Genomic DNA, 22,120 nt, shown 5'->3' with positions numbered 1-22,120 from the left:
CCAAATTATCAACTTGAATCTGGTTCATTTGTTTTAAGAAGGCTCCAAAAAACAATGTTTCCTTTTTTTTATTTGATGCTTCCAAATATATATATATGTATATATATTTATAAAAGTCAAGATTCTTAACACCATTTCAAATAAGACCATGCAAAACAATTTGAAGTGTGTGCAACATTACTTCCCCCCTTTGGTTTTGCTGCGTTATGCAACTGTGATTGGCAGAAAATTGATTGCTATGTGCCTGGGTGGGAAATGCCAATCAGGAAAAAAATAATTCTGATCACAAACACAAAGTTGCTTGTTACTTTGTGCCCCAAAATAAATGTAGCTACTAGTTTTGCTTTCCATACAGGAGGCATGTGGGAACCATAAAGCAGTAGTTGTCCAATTTTACCCAACTACACCACCAAAAAAAGTACAAGTGACTGTGTCCCATTTTAGAGGGTGGAGAGTCAACAGGATTTGTTGCAATAGATTAAACTGCCGAGCCTGAATAGGCTCTTTAAACAAAGCTTAGGGTCATCTTCCCTGACTTTGCTGAAGTGGATTCCAGAAAAAAGAACTTTTCATTTTGAGTGATGATCTTGAAATATTCTGTTGCAATATAACTTTTCTTGCCAGTTGCACAGACTATACAGGCGGTATGTTACATGGCACTGAAGAAAATCTTGACCCAAGTGGCACTATGTAGTTCAAATGTTTCTGACCAAAGAAAATTATACAACAATATTTATAGGCTCACTTTTAAAGAGATGGCAGACAATACTGTACATATTTTACATGTAAAATACATAGTCCAAGAGTTTATAAAATAAGTTCATGCATCATTACCTCTAAATATCATGTACACGATAACCCATCACCCCAAGTATTTGTGACAGCATTTCAGGTGGATGCAGTCTTATATACAAAACAGTCCAGTTTCTCTGTGTTAAATATATAATTTAAAGAAATTTCAGAGATTACTGAGAAAATCTTATATGTGCTGAATATTGATAGAAAGTATCAATTTGTGGGATAAAATGTTTCCTTAAAAAAAAAAAAGAAAGCAAACCACCCAGAATACATACTTCTGTACAAGAAAAATATAAAAATTCTGGACAATCATGTTTGATCAACTACATAATTTAGAAGGAAATATCATTGGCTAAAAGTTTTTCTACTTAACTCATTCCTTTGACAGCAGTAATTTTGAACTAATATATTTAGTTCAGCTGCATTTATGGCACAGGATCTCATTTTCAAAACTGTGGCACCAATTTTCATTAAGTGTAACAGCATTCTATTTCTAGCAGCAATTATATTTTTAAAGGTTAGCAATTTATAGAACAAACATATAGCAGTACTTACTCATACTAATGTAATATTTACAAAAGACTCAAGTCCACATACAGAATCATCTCTCAGTCCCTCTGCTACATCATCCTGTTCGCCCACCTCTTTTCAGACCTGGTTGGTGAGTACAGAAATTTCAGACAAGGTCCTATGTGTTGAATACAGAGGAGCCCTGCTTTGAAGTGAGTATAGAGAGAAATGAAAGTAATTCTTAGTTCAACTATGTTCCAGTGCCCCAAAAGTTACATGATAGATGTACCTTAAAAAATTTTTTTTGAAGATGCCCAGACACACTGAGTCTTAGCTGCTGAAAAGCAAGGCCATTTTCTCTCCGATACATTCGCCAGGGACTGGCAATAACAATCCTATCAGTGATAACAAGTTTGACTGAAGAGGTCAATGTAGAAACAAATTGTTTTCAAAAAGTGCTTTACATGGAGGGAAATATGGTTTCCAGGCCTCCTGTTTCTAGGAAGATCCATGGATAAAGGGCACCGGCAACTGGGCGTGCTAACTCAGGCTCCACGAATACAGCTTTCATGATAAGATGTACTCACTACATGCATTTTGTTTGCAACCCCCATAAAAATCACCAGCTCTTGCAGAGTTACACACTGTTAAAGAATTACTGGATTCTGGAGGGAACGGTAACCAGTGACATAATACCAGTTGTAAAAACAAAACAGGAGTTGGTAAGATTCCCCCCAAAGTAGCAAATTAAGTTGTCTAAAAACAGTTATTAGACCAGACAGAAATAGTTTAAACGTGGAAATTTATGAGCTCAAATTATGATCCTTTAAACAAGCTTTTTGATTGATGGGTTTCTTTAATACCAGGATTTTCATAAATTCCCACAACAGGATTTCTCAAGTATATTAATGCTGTGAATGAGAAAACAATTCAGGGGGCAAAGAAACCCAGAAGTTGATCTGACCAAAAAAAAAAAAAAAAATCAGAGTGATGTCAACTGGACAAAACACTGGAAGGAAAAAGCTGTGAAAACAAACAAAAGACACCCAAAAGAAACTGGGGGTGGGGGCGGAGCAGGGAGCATAGTTAAGATATCTAAAAAAAATTCCACATGGCTTTGGCTTATTTAAAATATTTTACACTATTTAAAAAAAATCTTTTTTAAAGGCATCTGAAAAACATGCAAATTGTTTGAAAACCTTGCGTGGCAAATTCAGACAGTTTGCAAGCGTCATTCAGATGTTTGCCAAGGAAAAAGCCTCTCCCCGTGAGGTGGGCATAGGCGGGGAGAGGGCCCCCATCTGCCTTATCTGATACTGGATGGCAACCCAGAGGTCTGTGCAGCTGTGACAAACAAGGTGTTGCTCTCTGGAAGGGAAGGGACACTGGCATTTCCATTGGTTGGAGAACAACCCAGCTTTAGTTTTTCCAGATACTCTGCATGGACAGGCTTATGACACTGGAGAACTTTGATGGCATCTTCGACTTTGAACCATTCTCTCTTCCTTCCTAGAAAACAGCAATAGATGATTTACTGTGTGATGAGTGAAATGTTTCTCATCATCCAGCCAGTGGTTTACAATGTGGAATTTCCAAGGTCTGCCTTTATATCCCTGTCTAACTCACCACCGCTCAAACACAGCCCAGCAGCCCCAAGAGCTCCCGCCTATTCTTGCCACCCGGTTCCTATTCCCCGAAGCCCTGGTTACCACTTTCCTTTGTTTAGTTGTGCCTACTGAATAACCAAAGCATGTTTTCCAGACCTTTGCATTCTCTCTGGCCCCGAACAACTCAAAAAATTTATTCACTATTTACAGAGTTGTTTATAATTTCTGGGCATTTCAAATTAATTCAATTCTTACGGACTAACAGTTCTAAAACAAATCATACACTCAACAACGGTTCCCACTTTACAGGAAGGATTTACAATATCCAAATGTGAAATGTATAATGACTCCCCCCCTTTTTGAAAAGAAATTTTAGGAAGGAGAAAGAGACAGAGAGAAGAGAGGAGAAGGAGAGGGAGTGAATAGGGAAAAGAGATAAGACAGTAGGGAGAGAGAAGGGGGAAGAAAGAGAGAGAGAGAGAGAGAGAGAGAGAGAGAGAGAGAGAGAGAGAGAGAGCGCGTGTACAGTAGATACAGTGTTTGTCTTGTACATGGCGCTGACCCAGGTTCTATCCCTGGCACTACACATGGTCCTTTGAACATTTGTCAAGCAGAGATGGTTATGCCATCCCTACCCCAAATAACCTCCAAATTTCCAGATGAAAATTAAGACAATTTCTGGGGCTGGAATGATAGCACAGTGGGTAGGTCATTTGCCTTGCATGCAGCCGACCCGGGTTTGATTCCCAGCATCCCATATGGTCGCCCAAGCACTGCCAGGAGTAATTCCTGAGTGCAGAGCCAGGAATAACCCCTGAGCACTGCCAGGTGTGACCCAAAAAGCAAAAAAAAAAAAAAAAAAAAAAAGGAGAACTTACCTATATTAACAGAATCTTCCCAATCTTCTAATATTTCAGTGACAGTAAGAACATAAACATATGTTCTGTGCTTTCGGTCTTGGTTCTGCTTAAATATAAAATGAAAAGCATTTTAATCTACATTTACTAGCCATGTACATATTTTTTTTATAGAAAAACAGTCTGGCATACTGCTAATTAGCATCGTACACTTGTCAACATAAGTATTTATACTCAGTTATGTAATCAAGTCAGCCAAAGGGAGTTTATGTAAAAATAACCTTAAAAACTGTAATTAATTTCTACAGTTGCTTAATCTTTAGCAATTTTGATTTTTAAAGACTGGATGGAATCTATATTGAACTGTACTTCCTGTTTTGATTTGGTGTTTTATTCCCAGGGGCTGATCCAGGCTGTCTTATCATCACTATAAAAAACTGCTTACTTGCAGGGGCCAGAGTGACAGTACAACAGACAGGGCATTTGCCTTGCATGCAGTGAACCTGGGTTTGATCTCCGGCACACCATATGGTCCCATGAGCACCCCCCAGTTGTAGCCCAAACACCTAACAATTGCCTGTTCAAGCTCTTCTTTGGAGCAAACAGCCCCAGTTCCTTTAGAGAAATCTCTTACAAAGTGGGTGGGTGATAGTATGCCATGAACCCTCTGCTGGAACAATCCAGGGTGAAGGAGGAAAGCAGTACCCTCAGGAAAGAGGAGTGCTGTTCACATTAGATTTCCAGGCGAGTGCAGGATTATTTTTCCTCCTGAAAAGGGCAACTGAGTTCGAGAACTGAGTTGAGGTTCATAGGAGGCACGCCCCTTCAGACCTTGATTTAAACTCCACTTTGGCTATCTTATCACTCAGGATGAGGGGGCCAAATTGATGTTTCTGAGTAAGGCTTAAGTACTCGTACACTAAAAGCTTTCAGCTGATTCTTGCTTGCACTGTCAAAGCTGAAAATTCCAGGTCTAGTCTGTTCCTGAAATATTTTAGTACCAAATGCTCAACTCAATTCTTAATCATATTAGAACATACAGCATTAAATACACACGTATACATTTAACTCCCACCCATTGGTAGTTAAATCAAGACTATAGCCATGATTTAAGTTCAAAATTAAATACACGTTAGCTACAAGAGGAAGGGGTTTGCCTTCACACCGAGACAAGTTAACCTCATTTTCATAGTCTGAAAACTAGAGTTTCTGCCCTGATCTTCCTCAAATTGGCCATTCCACATAACCTGAACAATCTCCCTAAACAAATTCTTACTCCTGCTTTGGCTAGGGATAACAGGAACAAATTTAAGGTGTATCTTACTTAAAATGTGTTCCTAGTTCTTTTAGTTATATTTGGGTCACATCTGGAAGTGCTCAGGTCCATCTCTAGCACTCATTCTAAAAAGAAGGTTGCTTCTACTTGACAAACCAATACCTGCTGCTAGGTCACAAATTCATTGTGATCGCCCAAGTGAACGGTCAGGATAATTTAATGTAAAATGGTCAATAATGACAGCTATCCAATGGGTAAGGTTCGTTGATAAGCTCTTTCTAGTCAGATTTTATGAAATTCAAACAGTAGGTGTAAAAAACATTGAATACTAGTATTTCTCAAGTTTTATATGGTTTAATAATGTGATTGATTCCTCTTTAAAAATCTTGTCAGCGTAAGGAGAACGTCTGTACCATGGCTACTTAGAACAGACTAGACTTGCACTGCATTTTTCAACTTAGCCAGGAGATGGTGCCATTTGACCAGAGACAGAGCCAATGCTGCCTCCTAGGGAAGTCAGGTGAGTGTAGTTATTGACCTTTCCACACATTTTTTGGTTTGGGGGCCATACCAGATGGTGCTCAGGGGACCTAAATATTCAGTGCCTACAAGAGAATCAGGGTCAGCCACAATGTAAAGCTAGCGTCTAAACACTGGTACTGTATCTTTTCAGCCCTGATACCTTATTTTTTTCCTTAATTACTATGAAACTTAAAAAATAAAATCTGTATGATTGTACTAGAATGATGGAGCAAACTTTTTCACATTGTGCTGGTATTCCATGTATTTAGGTCTGAATTTTGGAAGCAGATATATTTGAAAGGACTGAGTCTTAGGGCTGGAAGACAGTGCAGCGGGTAGGGCACTTGCCTTGCATGTGGCCGACCTAGGTTTAATCCCTGGCATCCCATATGGTCTCCAGATGCCTGAACACCACCGGGTTTGGACAATAACTGAAAGAACTGGGTCTCACTACAGGACCCTTCCTCCACAGAATACCCACTACTTCCAATTGTCTCCAGTAATTGGGATTAAGTGTTTTTGCATCTTTACAAAGTCCTACAAGACTCATGTACATATTCTAATATATTGATGCTAAAGGCAACTGGGTGCATTTCCAGACAGGAACTACAAGCGATGGTACCTCCTAAACAAATCTGTACCTAAACAGTGCTAGTGATTTAGGAGACAAGTGGGTCTCAGCTCCTCTACTGCCACATAAATTATTAACTAGTGCTGTGAAAAACTGATAATGCAGTAGAAAAGTTCGAAGCTTTACTTCCCTCCCACCTAACCCTTTCCGACGGACTTGCCCAATGATCCCTGGTGAGGCCTGTGTGCTACTTGAGGTTGCTGCCAGACTAGCTGGTAAGTCTGGAAGGAATCCATTTTGTTCTTTTGCAAAGGGGGTTTATAACTCACCTCAAATATGCCCAGGAGTCTGCCCAACTTTCCTTTGACTCCGGCCTGTTAACAGAATAAACATAGAATATTTACCTATTCATAACCAAACTTATATGAATGTTATTTCGGGCTATTTCAATTTTCTTTTGGTTCTAGGTACAGCAGGCCCTCCTGTACGAAGCCTGCTTCTATGAAGGTGTTTTTGGGCTGTGCCGAGGTTTATAGCCTCTGGCTTGCCTGTCAGACAAGACCCGACTTAGTCCACTTCCAACTTGCCGTTGACCCATTGTCCTTTCTCCCCTTTTATCTCTGGTGTTTCTGTGACTACCACGGCAAATAGCATGGTTGACTGTGGTGCTCCCACACTTTGGGGTCCAAGGATTGTTCCCCCAGAACTGTGGGGGGCTCCACTCTTGCGTCTGTGTGCCCACAGCTCTTGGTTATCGCACACCTTTTGAGCAGTGGTGCTCACGTACCCTGGCTGCGTGCTCTGGAGATCTGTCTGGACTCGATATGGCAGAGCGGCTGGACCTCGCCTGACACGTACACAGCACTGAGGCAGGTGCCTTCTGCCACTGAGCCTCCTTCAGATCCTGCTATTTAGTTTGAAGAAATGGCAAGTACCCAGAGAAAATTTTAATTTGGGCCAAATTTCATGAAACTACTTTTCTGTATGAACTAATCCCCTTCTTCCTGTTTTTTTTTCAAACATACACAGAACTCAAAAGGCACAATTCTCTTCTGTGCTACCTTTGTCCTATCACAGACCAATAGGCAAATCCTCACGGCGAATTCACAGGCTTGTCCTACTTATCTACCGAGAACAGACCCTTCCCTCTAGATGCAGCACTATGGAACACAGAGCTAAGGATCAAGGCCCACTGAGGAGTTGTAGGATTCACTTTCCATTTATACTCTAACTGCTGTTCAATAACTTTTTATAGCACTGAATCTGCTATTTTGCCCGAGTAAAAGCACAACCTATTATCAGCCCCCTAAGAAGTCCAGCAGATGTGTGATTTTGTGCACACGGGCATGCCACATTGTAAGTTTAAAATGACAGGTACTTAGCTCACTCATTTAAAAAAGTAACTTTTTAAAAAACAAGCAGCACAGGATTAATGTGTACTCTTAAAAAACAAAGCTAATCTGCAGGAAGGCTATCATGTTCTATATTGAATTGGCAATCAGCATGACCTTCATGATATTCATAATAAGCAACAAAAAATAAATTATCTAGCATCTACCCATGGCAGGCAGGCTTGAATGGTGGTGGGTAAATTTGAAATAATGGTGGTGGGATTGGGGTTGAAATATTGAATGTAATGTGAACAACCTTATGAAACTAAAAAATTTAAAATTATAAAAAAATAAAAATGAGTTGAAAACAACCTAAAAAAAATTCAGTCTGATCAATAGGAAGATATGGTTGATATGGCTTGGGGGGGCTTCCATATTGATTATTAACTCGTACCAGATACAAAACATTTTTTGTTTAGCCCAACACTAACTATAGACACATGGTTAAAAAAAAAAAAAAGCTGACTGGGGCTCAGTGGTAAAATGTGTGTCTCACAGAGATGTGATCCACAGCACCACACAAAGCTGCACACAGATAACGCCAAGTTACCGGGATGACTTGTATTCTTGCCTTTTCAGTGTTATGGGACAAAATGACTTGTTTGGCTGCCCTGTAGAATCCCCAAATACAGCTGGTACTGTTCGCCTCACCTCTTCATAAACCTCTCTCACGGCAGCGCCACCAGGCTCCTCTTCAGGCTCCATCCCTCCTCCCGGGACAATCCACTGGTCTGGGTACCGACTGCTACTCACCAGCAGTACCTGCAAGACAACCACCACTGGAGACTTAGCATAAGGAGCTCTCTGGACATGAATAACATCCTCCATCTTCATAAGGCTGTAAGTCTTTTACATTCCTCAATAGTGTTGGGGTTTGTTTTGTTGTTTTTGAGCCACACTTGACAGGCTTGGGGTACCAGGCATTGAATCCAGGTCGATCACATGCAAGGCAAATGCCCTACCCAATCAATATACCATTGCCCAGCCCCTAGATTAATTTTGTTTCGAAGGCATACCTGGAGGTGCTCAGGGATCACTCCTTGGTGTTGTTAGGGGACCATATGGTTCCAGGGATTGAACCTGTGTTGGCCTCGTGCAAGGCAAGTGCCTTAACCCTGGATTATCTTTTCAGTCCCAAGATTAATCAATTCTTAAATTTCACTTAAAGTATTAAGAGTACATACTATATTACCACAAAAGAACAGCTGACAGCATTCACAAATACTGCCTTTCTGACTTGAGAATCTCTACAATATGGCATCATCAAATCACTCTCGACCCAATGAATTAAAGTAAACAACAAGATTCAATGAGTAAAACATTCTAATTCTAATTCGGGTACTAACAGACTAAAAGCAAACAATTGGGTTACAGCACCAAGATGTAATCACTAAAATTTGTGGTAACATCTGTTATTCATTCCAGATAGTGTAGTTCCCAAATTTAAGCACGAGACCACAGATGCGTCACTCTGTCCCCTAACCACCTAAGAACTAGAAGTTAACAGATGCTGGAAGGAAGGAAAAGGGTCATTCAGAGAAAGCTGATGCTTGGAACAGAGTATTTTTCCATTTAAGACCAGGTGGGAAACAGGCAATCTTCATTTTCCCAGCCTACAGAAATGAAAGTCACTCCATTTTGGTAACAGGGAACAACTATAGTTTATGATCCGGAACCGGGCAGTCTGTTTTGTGTTTTGGGTCATTCCTCACAGTGCTCATTGGCTACCCCAAGCACAGCTCAAAGCAATGATCTGAGCACCGTGCAGTGCTGGGGACTGAACACAGGCCCTCTTTCCCCCCACAAAATATGTGTTCCAGACTTTGAGCTATCTCTTTGGAGACTGAGCTAATCTTTAAAAATTTTAATGTGAAATTCAAATTTCAGAGTTTTTTTGGGGGGATGGGTGGGGTAGGGACACACCTGGTGATGCTCAGGGTTTACTTCTGGCTCTGTACTCAGGAATCACTCCTAGCAGGTAAGGCAAACACCTTACCTGCTGCACTATCTATCTCTCTGGCCTCCTTCAAATTTGTTTTTCTAATTTTATGAGAATCTGGTCACCCATTCATTTTTACATGCTATCTACTATTGTTTTCGTGATAGTTAAAGTTACAAGAGAAAGTGTACGGCACATAAGCCTAAAATATCATCTGATCCTAGTGGATCCCTAATTAGGAGAAAGAGTTCAATGGGCTAAGTGCATACTTCTCATGGCTTGAATTCAATCCTTGGCACCATATGGTCCTTGCCAAGCACCTCTGACTGAAACCCCTCAAGCAACAATCAGGAGTAGCCGGAGAGAACTGTGAGATGTGGCCCCCGAAGCAAACAAACACAAAATCCCCAAGTTCAATTACCTATCCAAGACTGTCATAGAGGTGAATCTGTTGTCAGTGCCTTACAAATGAAGGTAAGGGGTGTCTTAGCCAACTGCAGCACAAAGGCTTAAAAAAATCACCTTGCCCTGAAGTAAACTGCTCTCAGCAGAAAACTACCCAATTCTGAACAGAAGTTTAATCCCCAGAGTGATTTTGAGGAAGGGGAGTACGAAGAGAGGGCAGTGACCTTCCTGTCAACCAGGTCAGTGGCTCAAGACTAGTACCTGAGGATACTGCTGGCGGGGGTGGGGTGGGGTGGGGGGTGGGGGGTGCGGCAGGGAGGAAGAAGATCCTCCAGAGCCACCCTCATGGGCACTCAGGGTTGATGCACACAGACAAGTGCCTTAACCCCAGTGCTTGCTGGCTCTGAGTGCTGGTTCTTCGACAGGTCAGAAGTTCCTTCTGCACCAGCTCACTCCCTCCTTCCTGTGAGAGGAGGGATGGCCCTTCAGAACTCACAGCAACAAATCATCACTACATAACAGTGATCACTTAATGTTCAATGGACCGGAATATGATTTTCTCCTTATCTGGAGGATTCTAGTGCTTCATTCAACGTCATTCCTTCTTGCAAGAAAGGACAGAAGTCTAGGGACACAGTCCTAGACTAATGGTCAATTTTGAGGGAATCGTCAACCCCAAATACGGCAGTTTTTGTGAAATGAAATCTAAGACAACTTTACATTTACAATTTAAGTATTAGCAAACAGAACTACAAATCAGGGCTGGAGTGATACAGTATAGCAGGTAGGACTCTTGCCTTTCACTAGGCCAGCCAAGGTTCAATCCCTGAATAGGCATAACCTCTGAAAATGGTCAGGTGTGGCACTCCAAAGAACTACAAATCAAAATTTAACAACAAAAAAAGAGTAATAAGTCAAATCTGACAAGAAAAGGTAAACAGGCTTGAACTAGAGGATGTTTGTAACTACGGAAGTTCAAAGTCAATTGTTACACTCCTTGTCACCAGCTTCCTTGTCTGTAAAAAGCATCCTTGTAAAACTGTTGAGTATTAACAAGTTCTTTAATATCTTACATCCTGCTTCAGCACCCAGCCACTATAACATCTTTTGCTTGTACCATATGAATCACATAAGCTTACCAACAATCAGAAATTCCCAATTTCTTAACTAATGAAGTAATGATGAAACAAAGGGAGAGAGATTGTTACTTTGTATGACTGCAAAGAATCATTAAAGGTCTACTATTAAAACCTGTAACCAGGGGCCAGAGCAATAGCACAGGGTGTGGGGTTTCTGCCTTGCACGCAGCGGACATGGGTTTGATCCCAGCATCCAGTACGGTTCCCTGTCCCACCTTCCAGGAGTGATCCCAGAGTGCAAAGCTGGAATAAGCCCTGAACACTGCAGGGTGTGGCCCGAAAATCAGAAAAAAAAAAAAATGAATAAAGCAAGCCCGCAACCAAATAAATTTATTTATAGGCTTAAAACAAGGCACAACTGCACAACATCAGACTATACATCTTAGTGTTTTATTCAAAGATGCTTACTGGAAACTGATAATTTTAGTAATAAGGGAACTTAAGTTAAAGTGTACAGGGTAGGGTGCCTGCTGTGCACGTGTCTGAGCCCCATTTGATCCCCTGCACCCCACTAGGGGTGATCTGAGAGCCTGAGCACAGCTGGGTGTGACACCAAAACAGAAACAAAACCAAGAAAATGAAGGGAAAAAAAACAAAGAGCCAGAAAAAAAAAAAAGGTTACATGAACATTTATAAAAGCAGTACTCATCAGAGGAAAAGTGGTATCCATTAGTCCTGACTGCAGGCTTTTCATCATCACGAGATGTGGGTTAGGGATAATCTGGTTTCTATCTGTATGAAATTCTTACTACGCAAAATTTTACGCTTTGGCTTTTTTTGATTACCTCCATAATGAGACGGCTGGTGCAGGTGGCTAACCACCAGAAAAGTATACTCTCATTTAGAAAATGTGGAGTTTCAAAACCATTTTTATAATGTTTGAGTCCTGAAAAAAATAAAATTCAGTGTCACATATCTAGGTCAATGACTATTGTATTCCCATTTGCCCATGATAGTCTTTAAGAACTAAATTACATTAAGGTTAATCATATTGTAGTCAGTATATGCTCTTCTGAAAAAACACATATTTCTGATTGAAACCAAATCTTTATCTACAAGTTTATCATTATAATGACCAAACTTTTCTCCCTGCCCCCCCCCCCCCCCCAATCAGTGACAAGAATTAAACACCTACGTGGTAAAACATCTCACTTCATAATCTAAAAAAATCCCCATACAGATCCTTGGCAAATGACTCAGCTAAAAACAAGAACATGTGAAGTCCCCGACCCTCCCAAACACTAATATTTAATCCAACTATTAACTTCAGATGTAACTTTCAAAAAGTGATCAATCAAAATGTGTAGTGTTGGCTCCAGAGTATAGAAAGAAGAAGGAAGGTAGGGATGTGGAGAAAAGACAGATATGAAGCAAAGGAAGGGGGCGGGGGAGGCATGTGTGCAGGGCAAAGGATTAAGGTGTTAAGGAATGACGAGCCAAGTACCCAAACCACGGAATCAACAACATTGAAATCACAAGACCCTTTATCTACTGAACTTAGAAAGGTGCTTGTCAAGAAGGCAGGCTGGGGGTATGCTACGGGAGGGACCCTGGGAACACTGGTAGAAGCAAGTGGACACTGGTGGTAGGCTCGGCGCTGCCAAACTGTGGAAATCACAGTGCCTTAATAAAAAAGATTAAAAACCAAAGAAACAAAAAGTGTAATGTTGGGGGGAGAAGGTAGTAGAGCAGGCTTTGACTGAGCTTTGATCCCCAGCACCCAATATGGTCCTTAGGACCAGCCAGGAATGATTGTGAAGCACAGCTGGGTGTGGCCCCAAAAGGAAAATTAAAGTAAAATGTGTAAGCTATAGGGCAGTGAAGCACTTGCCTCGCTTGCACAGTTCCAGCTGATAGTGCCCTGAACACAGGGTCCCCTGCACACAGCCAGAATCGTCCCTAAATAGCTCCAGATGTGGCCCAATCCCTTCTGCCTCTTCCCATCGCCTGTAATCAATAAATAGCATAGAAACATTTGGCATCTAAGTTAGCAGGCTTAGGAGATTTTGGCAAAGAACACTTTTGAGGGTGTAAGTGTGAAAAACAGTAAAAAGGTAAAGGTAAAGGCCCTCCCATTGATCCTCGATTTGCTTGATGTTCTATTTAGTATTTGCCTACTCATCTTCACCGGGTTTAAATAAGGTCAAGGCCACTTGGAAAGGGGTTGGTGATAAAGAGCAAGAATAAGAGTCTGCGAGCTTGTTTCCAAGAAAACATACTAATGAATGCTCTATCAATACGATTCCTGAAGTAGTAAAGATAAGTAACAACGTCTTATTCAGCAAGAGGCTACACCAACAGTCGACCAATCCGTACATGATGGTCTGATTTGGTTTTGTGGGTACAGCCTGTCACATTAGTGACAAAGTGTCAGAAGTATTAAGTTGAATCTTCCCAGAGAAGCTGTACTGGAAAGTGACGAAAAGACTGTTCAATCCACCGGAGTTAGATGAAATCATACTCAAGCCCCAAACACGGGTTGTGGAAAATAAAGAGGTCAGTTTCTTGATTCAACCCAATCACCTTCGGCCTTCTGTATTAAGGGATGAAGGCTTGGCAGTGATTAGAATGATCTCCAGAGGTTCCCAAACTTACTTGGCCCACTAGTTCCAGTTTTTTTTGGAGGGGGAGGGTGGTTGGAGGGGGATGTGCAGCGGGGAGAGAACCACTCTAAATGAAACAAACAGAAAGTGTCCCCCAGACTCCATGGAACCAGCCACTACCGCCAAGACCCTCCACCCCCACTTAGGGAAACACTGATCTCCTCAGCACTGGGGAGATGTTAGGAGCAAATGAATTAAACAAAACAAAAAACAACTGTTGCCGGTCAAGATCTCTATATGGTAGTTATGTCTTTAGAGGCCGGAGGGAAGTGGGACAGTGGGACTGTTAACCCAAGTGGCCTCAAATTAGTTTTGTTTTTGACAAAGCTGTTCTAGATTATAGCCTCCCTCTAGAAACAACCACCAGATAACTACAACTCCCCAGACTTCCCACAAAAAAAAAAAAAAATCTCCAAAGAAACCCTTCCGATATCCCCAAACTTAAGGACAAAAGGGTTTCTTTTGAGAAGTTAATTTAAAAGCAGTCTGGGAACTGTTCTTTCTTGCCAGCAGCATTTTAGGAACCACCATGTATTTTTATTCAAAGAAACAACTAGTAAATGTTTAGGATACAACATGTATATTAACTAGCTACCTATTGATGTCATTCATCTGGACAAGAGGTGTTACATATAAGGGGTCAAAGTCTAAGAAAATATGGAATTGGTAGACAGACAGCATCAATAAGAGCCAACATGTTTTCTCCTAGTCAATGTTGCATGACAATGTTTAGAAATTGAGGGCTAAATGTTTACACAGTTGGAAAAAGCCGGAGTGATCCACCAAGATCGTGCCCAAAAAACCCAGAAATATGTTCCCTTGATGAACATTTTTCTTCTATGTTTAGATAAGGCCACCTTTGAAGAGTTGTTTAATTCTGATGCAACTGATCTCCATTTGAAGTATCTTAGAGGTTTTAAAACTGAGGAAGTACAAATCCCAGAGAACATGCCTGAAAAAAATGGACTGACTGCTGATTCTAAGGGGAAAAAAAAACTAGTAAAATAAATTTAACAACTTGTATTTTTATTACAGCCGTATAGTTACTAGTTTTAGCATTCCAAAGTTTCGACACTCTACTTTTCCTCTGAGAATATTTTTGTTCATGATTTTGTAAAATTAAGACCTTTCCGGAATACATATTTAGCATTCTTTCTATTGCTCAGGTTCAAAGGACTTAAAACGGTCTAATCATTGGGAATACAAAACACAAAGGGCTGGAGTACCTGCTCTGCACTTCAAGCCTTGAGCACAATTCCTGGTACCACCTGGTACATCATCTCCATCGCTGCCCACTGCCCCCTGCACTGCCACTGAATCAGCACTATGTCGTGAGCACTATGACCTGAGCACCTATCCAGCCTGTCACCCTCATGCCAACACTTCCCAGATTTGGAGCAGAGCACTTTTGCAGGGCTGCAGCCTACAACCCCCGGCCTGCTAACCACTTACGATTAGTAAACTCTGATGGAAGAACAGGTGGATTCTGAGACTATGTTGTCAACGTCTCTCATTCCACTGTGCCTGGACCACACACTGAGGACAGAGGACCAAGTTATTTAGCTTCTTCCATTTTACAACGCTACTGGATTTTGTTGAAGGACCATTTTCAAGCTTAAATACATTTAAAGTCTAAATGTAACTTGTGCCAAACTGAGAGCTCAGCCTCTTTTTTTTTTTTTAACAAGGTTAGGGCACACCCAGTAGTGCTCAAGGGCTACTCAGTGCTCGGAGAACTGTGAGGTGTAGGGATGAAAGCAGGGCCGAACAGCATGTACCCTAGCCCAAAAGATCCTCTCATGACTAGCAAGTGACATTTAAGGTGCTGTTTTCAACTCTCACTTGCAACTCCCTCCTCCTCCTCCTCCCAAGAAATGCAACAAAGTTGTGTGGTGCCAGAATCACATAGGGTTCATAATGTGGCTGATTCTACATTAGTCTTCAGTGGCTGTGCATTCAGAAACTTATGACAAAATTTTGGCGCACCCCTCCCCCCAATTCACTTATGCAACTCCATTCAAGAAGCTAGGAACTAGACCCCAGCCAAGAAGACTGGGAGCAGGGGTGGTGTTAGTTTTTCCTTTCCTACTCCTGAAATCCAACTCCAAATCATTCACTGAACCCTAACCCCTAAAGCACTTTACAGTATCTTCGACTTTATTTAATGTCCCTTCATAGCAATTATCCAATTTACCCAGGGCTAGAGTACGTTCCTTAGGAGCAAAACCTTTTCATCTTTGCATCCCTGTTTAAGTGATCCAACGTGCAAACATGCTCAATAGTATCTTTTTCTGGACAACATGGCAAAGGCACAGAATCCCAGCCAGTCCACAAAAGATTTATTTGGGGGGCCGGAGCAATAGCACAGTGGGTAGGGCATTTGCCTTGCACGCGGCCGACCTGGGTTCGATTCCCAGCATCCCCATCCCATATGGTCCCCTGAGCACCGCCAGAAGTAATTTCTGAGTGCAGAGCCAGGAGTAATTCCTGTGCATCGCCGGGTGTGACCCAAAAAAGAAAAAATAAAAGATTCATTTGGGGGCTTGTCTGGATAACTAACTACCAAAACTAAGGAGAGAACCTAAAAAATAACTCTTTTGCAAAGAGGACAAAATGAACAGTTTAGGAGTTAAGGCCCTTGACTCCTAATTATCTACCAGCTTTTGTGACCTTGAGATAAATGACATAGGATGCCCAAATTCTTCCTATTTAAGTGCTAATAATATTTATATCTCAATGGATAATCGAAGACAGCACAGAAATCTAGAAAACCACCCCCAAAGAAGAGACTGCTATTAAATCACCCTTAGTTCCTAGTACAACCTGTTTCGAAGAGACAAGCTACTGAGAACTTGAAAACAGGGAGAGTCAAAGAGGTGCTTTTGGGGGGGTCAAAGAGCACTTACTATTTCTGTTCAACTTACACTTATGAACATTTCATCCTAAAACACACTCAAATCTCTCAGCTGGAATCCAGGTGCCTCTAGCCCAGCAGAGGGGACAGTCTGGGCTATCCTACCCAACCCAGATTGTATGCACCTTGGGAGGCTGGTGATTTCAAGTGGGAACAAACTCAGCAAAAACAGTACGATGTCCAGGGCAGTCAACTAATAGGGTTTGCTTGCTTGTAATTATGGTATAGCACACAGAGCCCCACCTACTCGCAATCAAAGAAAAAGAAGATCCCAAGTAGCGAACTCAGATGTTACAGCTGGCTGATCATGGTTGAGGATTCTAGAGTCTTACCTCGGAGTATTCTCTGACAAACTGACTCACTAGGTTTCTCAACCTAGAGGTTAAGATTTATAAAGTTCTACACAATGGGTTTAACAAATTCTCCAAATCTCACCCCACCTTTTAAATAAAAAAAATCAACTGGGGCACTAGTCTTGTCCTAACTAGAGGTTAGACATTCTGAATTTATAACAACAGAAACAATTTCGAAGCATAAAAATAACCCATCTATTTGCTAGGACAACTTTTGAAGCTCTCCTCAGACTTTGCCATACACACCAATCAATGTAGGTGTTCAGTATCCACATAAATATACACATATGCCTCCATTTATCTATTTCCTTCATATTTTTTACATTTTCTCTCCCCCCACCCTGAACTTATGTTTTTACAGTGCACAATTTCCAAGTCAAAGTTACGGCAAGGCTTCAAAGTCACCACTTCCAAGCTCTGTCTCACAGAATCTCACTCACTCAGCAGATAATGAGCAGCCAACTGACATGGGTGCCAAAGAGCCCAGTCAGAATTAGGGGGTGGATCCTGATTTCCGACCCTACCACTTCCTAATTATGTCATTTGGGCAAAGTACTATGGCTCTGCAATCCTCTCCTTGCCTATAAAGTGGAAATAACCAGCACTAAAAGGATTAAATGTAATAAACATTTACATGTTTATCAAGCACAGCATGGCACAGAGGAAGCACTCAACTAAGAAAGAATACAGTGAACTTGGCAGATAAGAGCCTTGACCTGTCTTGATCATTTCTGGATATCATAAGCTTTTGTAAGTTTAGTCTGTTCTAAAGTAGTCCTTTTAACTAAAAAAAAAAAAAAGAAAACAAAACAAAAAAAAGAAAACAAAAAAAATTTAAATGGTTCTAACTTTGTAATTAGAAATCTTGTCTCCCAGCTATAAGTAGACTCACTTCACAAAACTCCTTTGAAAACTTCACAATTTAAGGCAGGTCACTAAAGAAATTGTCTTAAAAAAAAATATGCTGCGAACCTTCGAAGCACTTTGCCTTTGTTAGCACAGTAAGGACAGCTAAGCTTCGTGTAAGGATCACGCTCACCCTAACGACAGGGACTGGCAATCAGGAAGCTATTAAATTCCCGTGTCCAGCTTGGGCCTGGTGTTTTATTGCACACAGCTGGGTATGGAAGAGCACCTCAAGAATGTTCCTCCCCCCCCCTCTCTTCTAATAATTCCAGGAGTGGCAATGCTGAAAGATTTTTCACCGGCTACCCAGAGACTCTTACTGCCCGAAGCAAATTTCAAACAGTGAGCCATTTCTAATTAAATACATGAAACTAAAATAAGTTAAAAAAAAAAAACTGCTCTCCAGGGAAATCTCAAGGGTTTCCCCCAATAACCCAAGGCACCCGGGCATTCACAGCAGACAGCTCCTCTCCAGATGTCAAAACGGCCACCGAAAAGCAGTCGGGACTCCTCGCCAGGGGCAACTTGACCTCCCGCCAGCGCGAATCTGTCACTAAGTATCCATCCGACCGCACAACGTTTTCAAAAGGAAAAGAGGGTTTTCTTTCCCTCTTTTGCTTCTTTTGGGTACTCGGGGCGGGGGGGGGGGGGGGGAGCTTAACTACTCCTGGCTCTGCACTCGCAGGAATCACTTTCCTGACCCGTTGGGCGGCGACGGTCCATATGGAGTGCCCGGGGATCGAACCCGGGGCGACCGCGTGCAAGACCAACCAGCCCTACCACCCACTTGGACTCCTGGCTTCGGCCCTAGAAGCAGCGGTCTTTAAATAATATTAAAAAAAAAATAAAAGATAATCTGAGCTAATTAGATATACCAAGTGCTGGTGAGTTTCAAGGATACACGGGGGAGGTGGAGGAGCCTTTGAAATCGCCAGGGCCTTAGCGAACTGGCTTTTGTTTGAGAGCACAGAGACTGCAAACTGCTCCCCAGGCGTGCCCCCGACACTTGCACGCCGCCGTTGCGGGGCCTGGAGGTGGCGGCGGTGGGGGGGTGGGGGCGGGGGACGCGCGCCTTTCCGGGGTCCCCCTCGGGGATCGGGGGGGAGGGGGCGCCGGCAACCCCGCGGTCCCGGCCTTTACGCTCTGTCTGCATGTGGACCCGGTGACTCCCGCTAGGCGCGACCCGGCCTGCTCGCCAGCCCGCCCGCCCGCGGCTCGGCCGCCCAGTAGGAAGCCGGCGGGGCAGGGGGAGCCCCTTTGTCTCCCTCCCGGTTCACGCCGGAGCAAAGGAAGGAAGGCGGGAGGGCGGCGAGGAGGAGGAAGAGGAGGAGGAGGAGGGAAGGCGGGAGAGGGGCTGATCCATCGCCGCCGTACAGGGCCCGCAGCGGGAAGGGGGAAGGGCCGGGACCCCCACGCGGCCGAGCTGGGGGTGGGGGGTGCCTCACCTCGTCCTCCTGCTCGCTCCGGAAGCACAGGCACGCCGCCCGCTTCTTGAAACCCTCGCGGTCGTAAGTCCGCGTCTGGTTGGGCTTGAACTTCATCATAGAGGCGGGCTCTGCCTGCTCCTGCTGCTGCTGCTGCTGCTGCTGCTGCTGCTGCTCCTGCTCCGGCCGCCGCCGCGGGGGCCCGGCCGCCGCCACCCCGCCGCGCAGAGGGAGCTAGGGGTCCCGGGTGTGAGCGTGTGAGGAGGAAAAGGAGCGGAGGGTGGGGGGGGTGGAGCGGAAGGCGGGAGCCACCGGGGAGATTGCAGCGAGCCGGACGATGGGGAGGGGCGGGTGGTCCTGGCGCCCCGCGGCGGGTCCGACGAGGCGGGACGGAGGCGCGAGCGCCGGGTCACTGGAGCCCGAGTGCCAGGAAGGAAGCGCCGCCGCTGCCCGGGCGTCCGCCGCTCTCCATGGAGCCCGCCAGCTGCTCGCCGCCGCCTGGTGTTGGAGGCGGGGAGGGGGAGGAAAGAGCGAGGTTCCGAGCTCTCGCGCCGCGCAGATACAGTTGCGAGAACTCGCGCTGAGCAGGCAGCAAGCGCCGCGCCGGCCTGGGCACCGCCCCCCACGCTCCGCCCGTATTTGAAGCGGGCCGGCCGAGGCCACGCCCCCGCCTCGCACCCCGCCTCCCGCGCGCCACCGCGCCTGCGTGGCGGCCAAGGGGCGGGGCCTGAGCCGCGGGGGGAGGGGGCGGGGCTGCCCGCGCGCGCGCGCGGTCAGGTGGTGGAGAGAGCGGCCACCGAGCGCGAGCGCGAGCGGGGCGGGCCCGGGAGTCTGGGCGTGGCTAGAGGCCCACCCTTCCTCTCCGCCCTAGGCCCCGCGGGTTCCCACCCCCCCACCCCGGAGGACATTGCTTGCGATCCCCACGGAAGGGGGCGTAACTCCACTCAGCGGCGAGGGGTGCACCGCGGCCCGGGAAGGCCGGGAGGCGCTGCGGTGCAGGGTGCTTCCCGGATGCGTCCCTGGCAGCCCTCGCAGAAACAGGGCAATGGCCCCAAAAGGTGCCGGCTTTAAAGAGGGGTTGGTGCTTTCTTTTATACTAAAGAACAGCAGGTTGACGTTTTATATTACTTATTATTTTTGGCTCTTGGTGGTCACACCCAGCGATGCTCAGGGGTTACTCCTGGCTCTGCACTCGGGAATTTCAGGAATTACTCCTGTCGGTTCTCAGGGACCATATGGGATGCCGGGACCGAACCCGGGTCTGCCGCATGCTCGGAAAACACCCTATCCGCTGCACTGTTTGTTGCTACGACCCCCAGGCTTACTTTTTAAAACACACACACACACTCCTACGTATTCTTTCGAGAGTCGGTTCAGTCTCTTTGAAGCCCTTGTTTCCAATTTGGTCCCGCTCTCCGGAATGGATTCGTGTGAGACCTTGGCAGTGACTTGAGAGTGACCAGGTGTGTTTCCTTGGCGTTTCTCATGCTCAGTCACAGGCGCAGCTTAAGTGCTGGGGCCGCAACGTTCGATAAATACAAGGAAGGGAATGGGGTCGTTGTCTTCCGCATGCACGTTGTAGAATTCGTTCGCGAAGGTTATGATTTAAAGAACAAGGCTGCAGAAATGGAAATCTTTATCAGGTTTGTGCAGAGACATTTGTAATTTTCTGGTAACAGACACTTGCCTTGTGTTTCCAGATTTACAGACATGAGAGGCCAGTGAAATAATACAGTATCTCTTGCTTTGCATGTGACCAGCCCCATTAGATTCCCGGAGTCCCACATGACTCCTTGAGCATACCAGGAGTGTGACCCCAATGAACAGAAAACACCGAGCAGACCTACTGACTTGAACAGAACACAAGGAGCAAGGGGCACCAGTGTAACTAACATGGAAACATTTTTAGATGATTGGTGTAGATTGGCAGAATGATTAAATATGCTCTGTTTTTTTTTTTCAATTAGAAAGACTGTGTCCTCCTTAAAACTTAAGAGCAGGCACCAGGATGACTGGAGTGGCCAGAGCACCACCCTTGCAATTGTGAGGTTCTGAGTTTAATCCTAAGGGCACCCACATGCATTCAGTGCTGTATTTTAGCAGCTCTGCTGTGTGTGACCTCCCCCCAACCCCCCCACCATCACCCAATCTGGCACAGAGTGTGGAATCTCCAATACAGGTCAGTGCTTCATGGACTCTGTTATTGAACTTGCAACCTAGCATCAAAACTAAAAATGTGTGAGCACTGCAGCTGAAATTGCAAGCCCCAGAGAGCATAGAGTGCCAGCACTGTGACTAAGCTGTGCAACCCCCAGGAAGCTCCACGGCCAAGTGGAATTCAGCTCCCAGTCACTGATGAAAACAGCAACGAAGGGAAGAAAAGTTGGAGGGATAAATGAAACGATAATAAATTTCTTAAAAACATAAGTCAAACTTTAAAGCTCTGTTTTTTCATTGCTGTTCAACACTAGTTGAAGACTTGTTTCACTCAAACTTTTCTGAGTAATTAGTTGAGGCGACACTCAGATCTTTACTGGAGAGGACAGAGGAAGATCCCTGGATTCCAGGGAGAAAAAGTAGCAGCAGGGAACCAGTGAGCATGATTCTCAAGCCACTTGCTTCAGGTTCCAGACCATTAGATTTGCTTGGAAACAAATCTTAGAGGGGCTGGAGAGAGTGCAGTGGGCATGGCACTTGCCTTGCACACAGCAGGCCTGGGTTTGAGCCCGGCAACCCATATGATTCCCCGATTCTGCCAGGGGTGAACCCCAAGCATGAACCAGGAGAAAGCCCTGAGCACCACTGAATGTGACAACAAAACAAAGCAAACAACTTTGCACTTAAATGTCACATATAGAATGAAATGCATGTAGCTTTTCTCATCTTTTAAAAGAATGTAATATGA

At 44.2% G+C, this 22,120-nt stretch overlaps 1 protein-coding gene across 2 annotated transcripts; it reads right to left on the bottom strand.

Annotated features, from left to right (window-relative positions):
• Nucleotides 1–52: 52 nt before the first annotated feature.
• NUDT4 (nudix hydrolase 4) lies at nucleotides 53–19,832 on the bottom strand. Of its 2 annotated transcripts, none has more exons than XM_056116622.1 (5): nucleotides 19,237–19,832; nucleotides 8,184–8,294; nucleotides 6,471–6,515; nucleotides 3,794–3,881; nucleotides 53–2,817 (listed from the first exon to the last, which is right to left on the bottom strand). In XM_056116622.1, exons 1-5 carry the CDS (start codon nucleotides 19,333–19,335, stop codon nucleotides 2,615–2,617), a joined length of 546 nt encoding a protein of 181 aa, XP_055972597.1. In that variant the 5' UTR covers nucleotides 19,336–19,832; the 3' UTR covers nucleotides 53–2,614. The 2 variants fall into 2 exon arrangements, with proteins under 2 accessions (XP_055972597.1, XP_055972607.1); XM_056116632.1 differs by having other exon boundaries at nucleotides 3,794–3,878.
• Between the last annotated feature and the right edge of the window lie 2,288 nt (nucleotides 19,833–22,120).

This window comes from Sorex fumeus, unplaced genomic scaffold, assembly GCF_029834395.1.
Source record: "Sorex fumeus unplaced genomic scaffold, SorFum_2.1 ptg000003l, whole genome shotgun sequence".
NCBI lineage: Eukaryota > Metazoa > Chordata > Mammalia > Eulipotyphla > Soricidae > Sorex > Sorex fumeus.
This window is presented reverse-complemented; position numbering and strand designations above follow the sequence as displayed.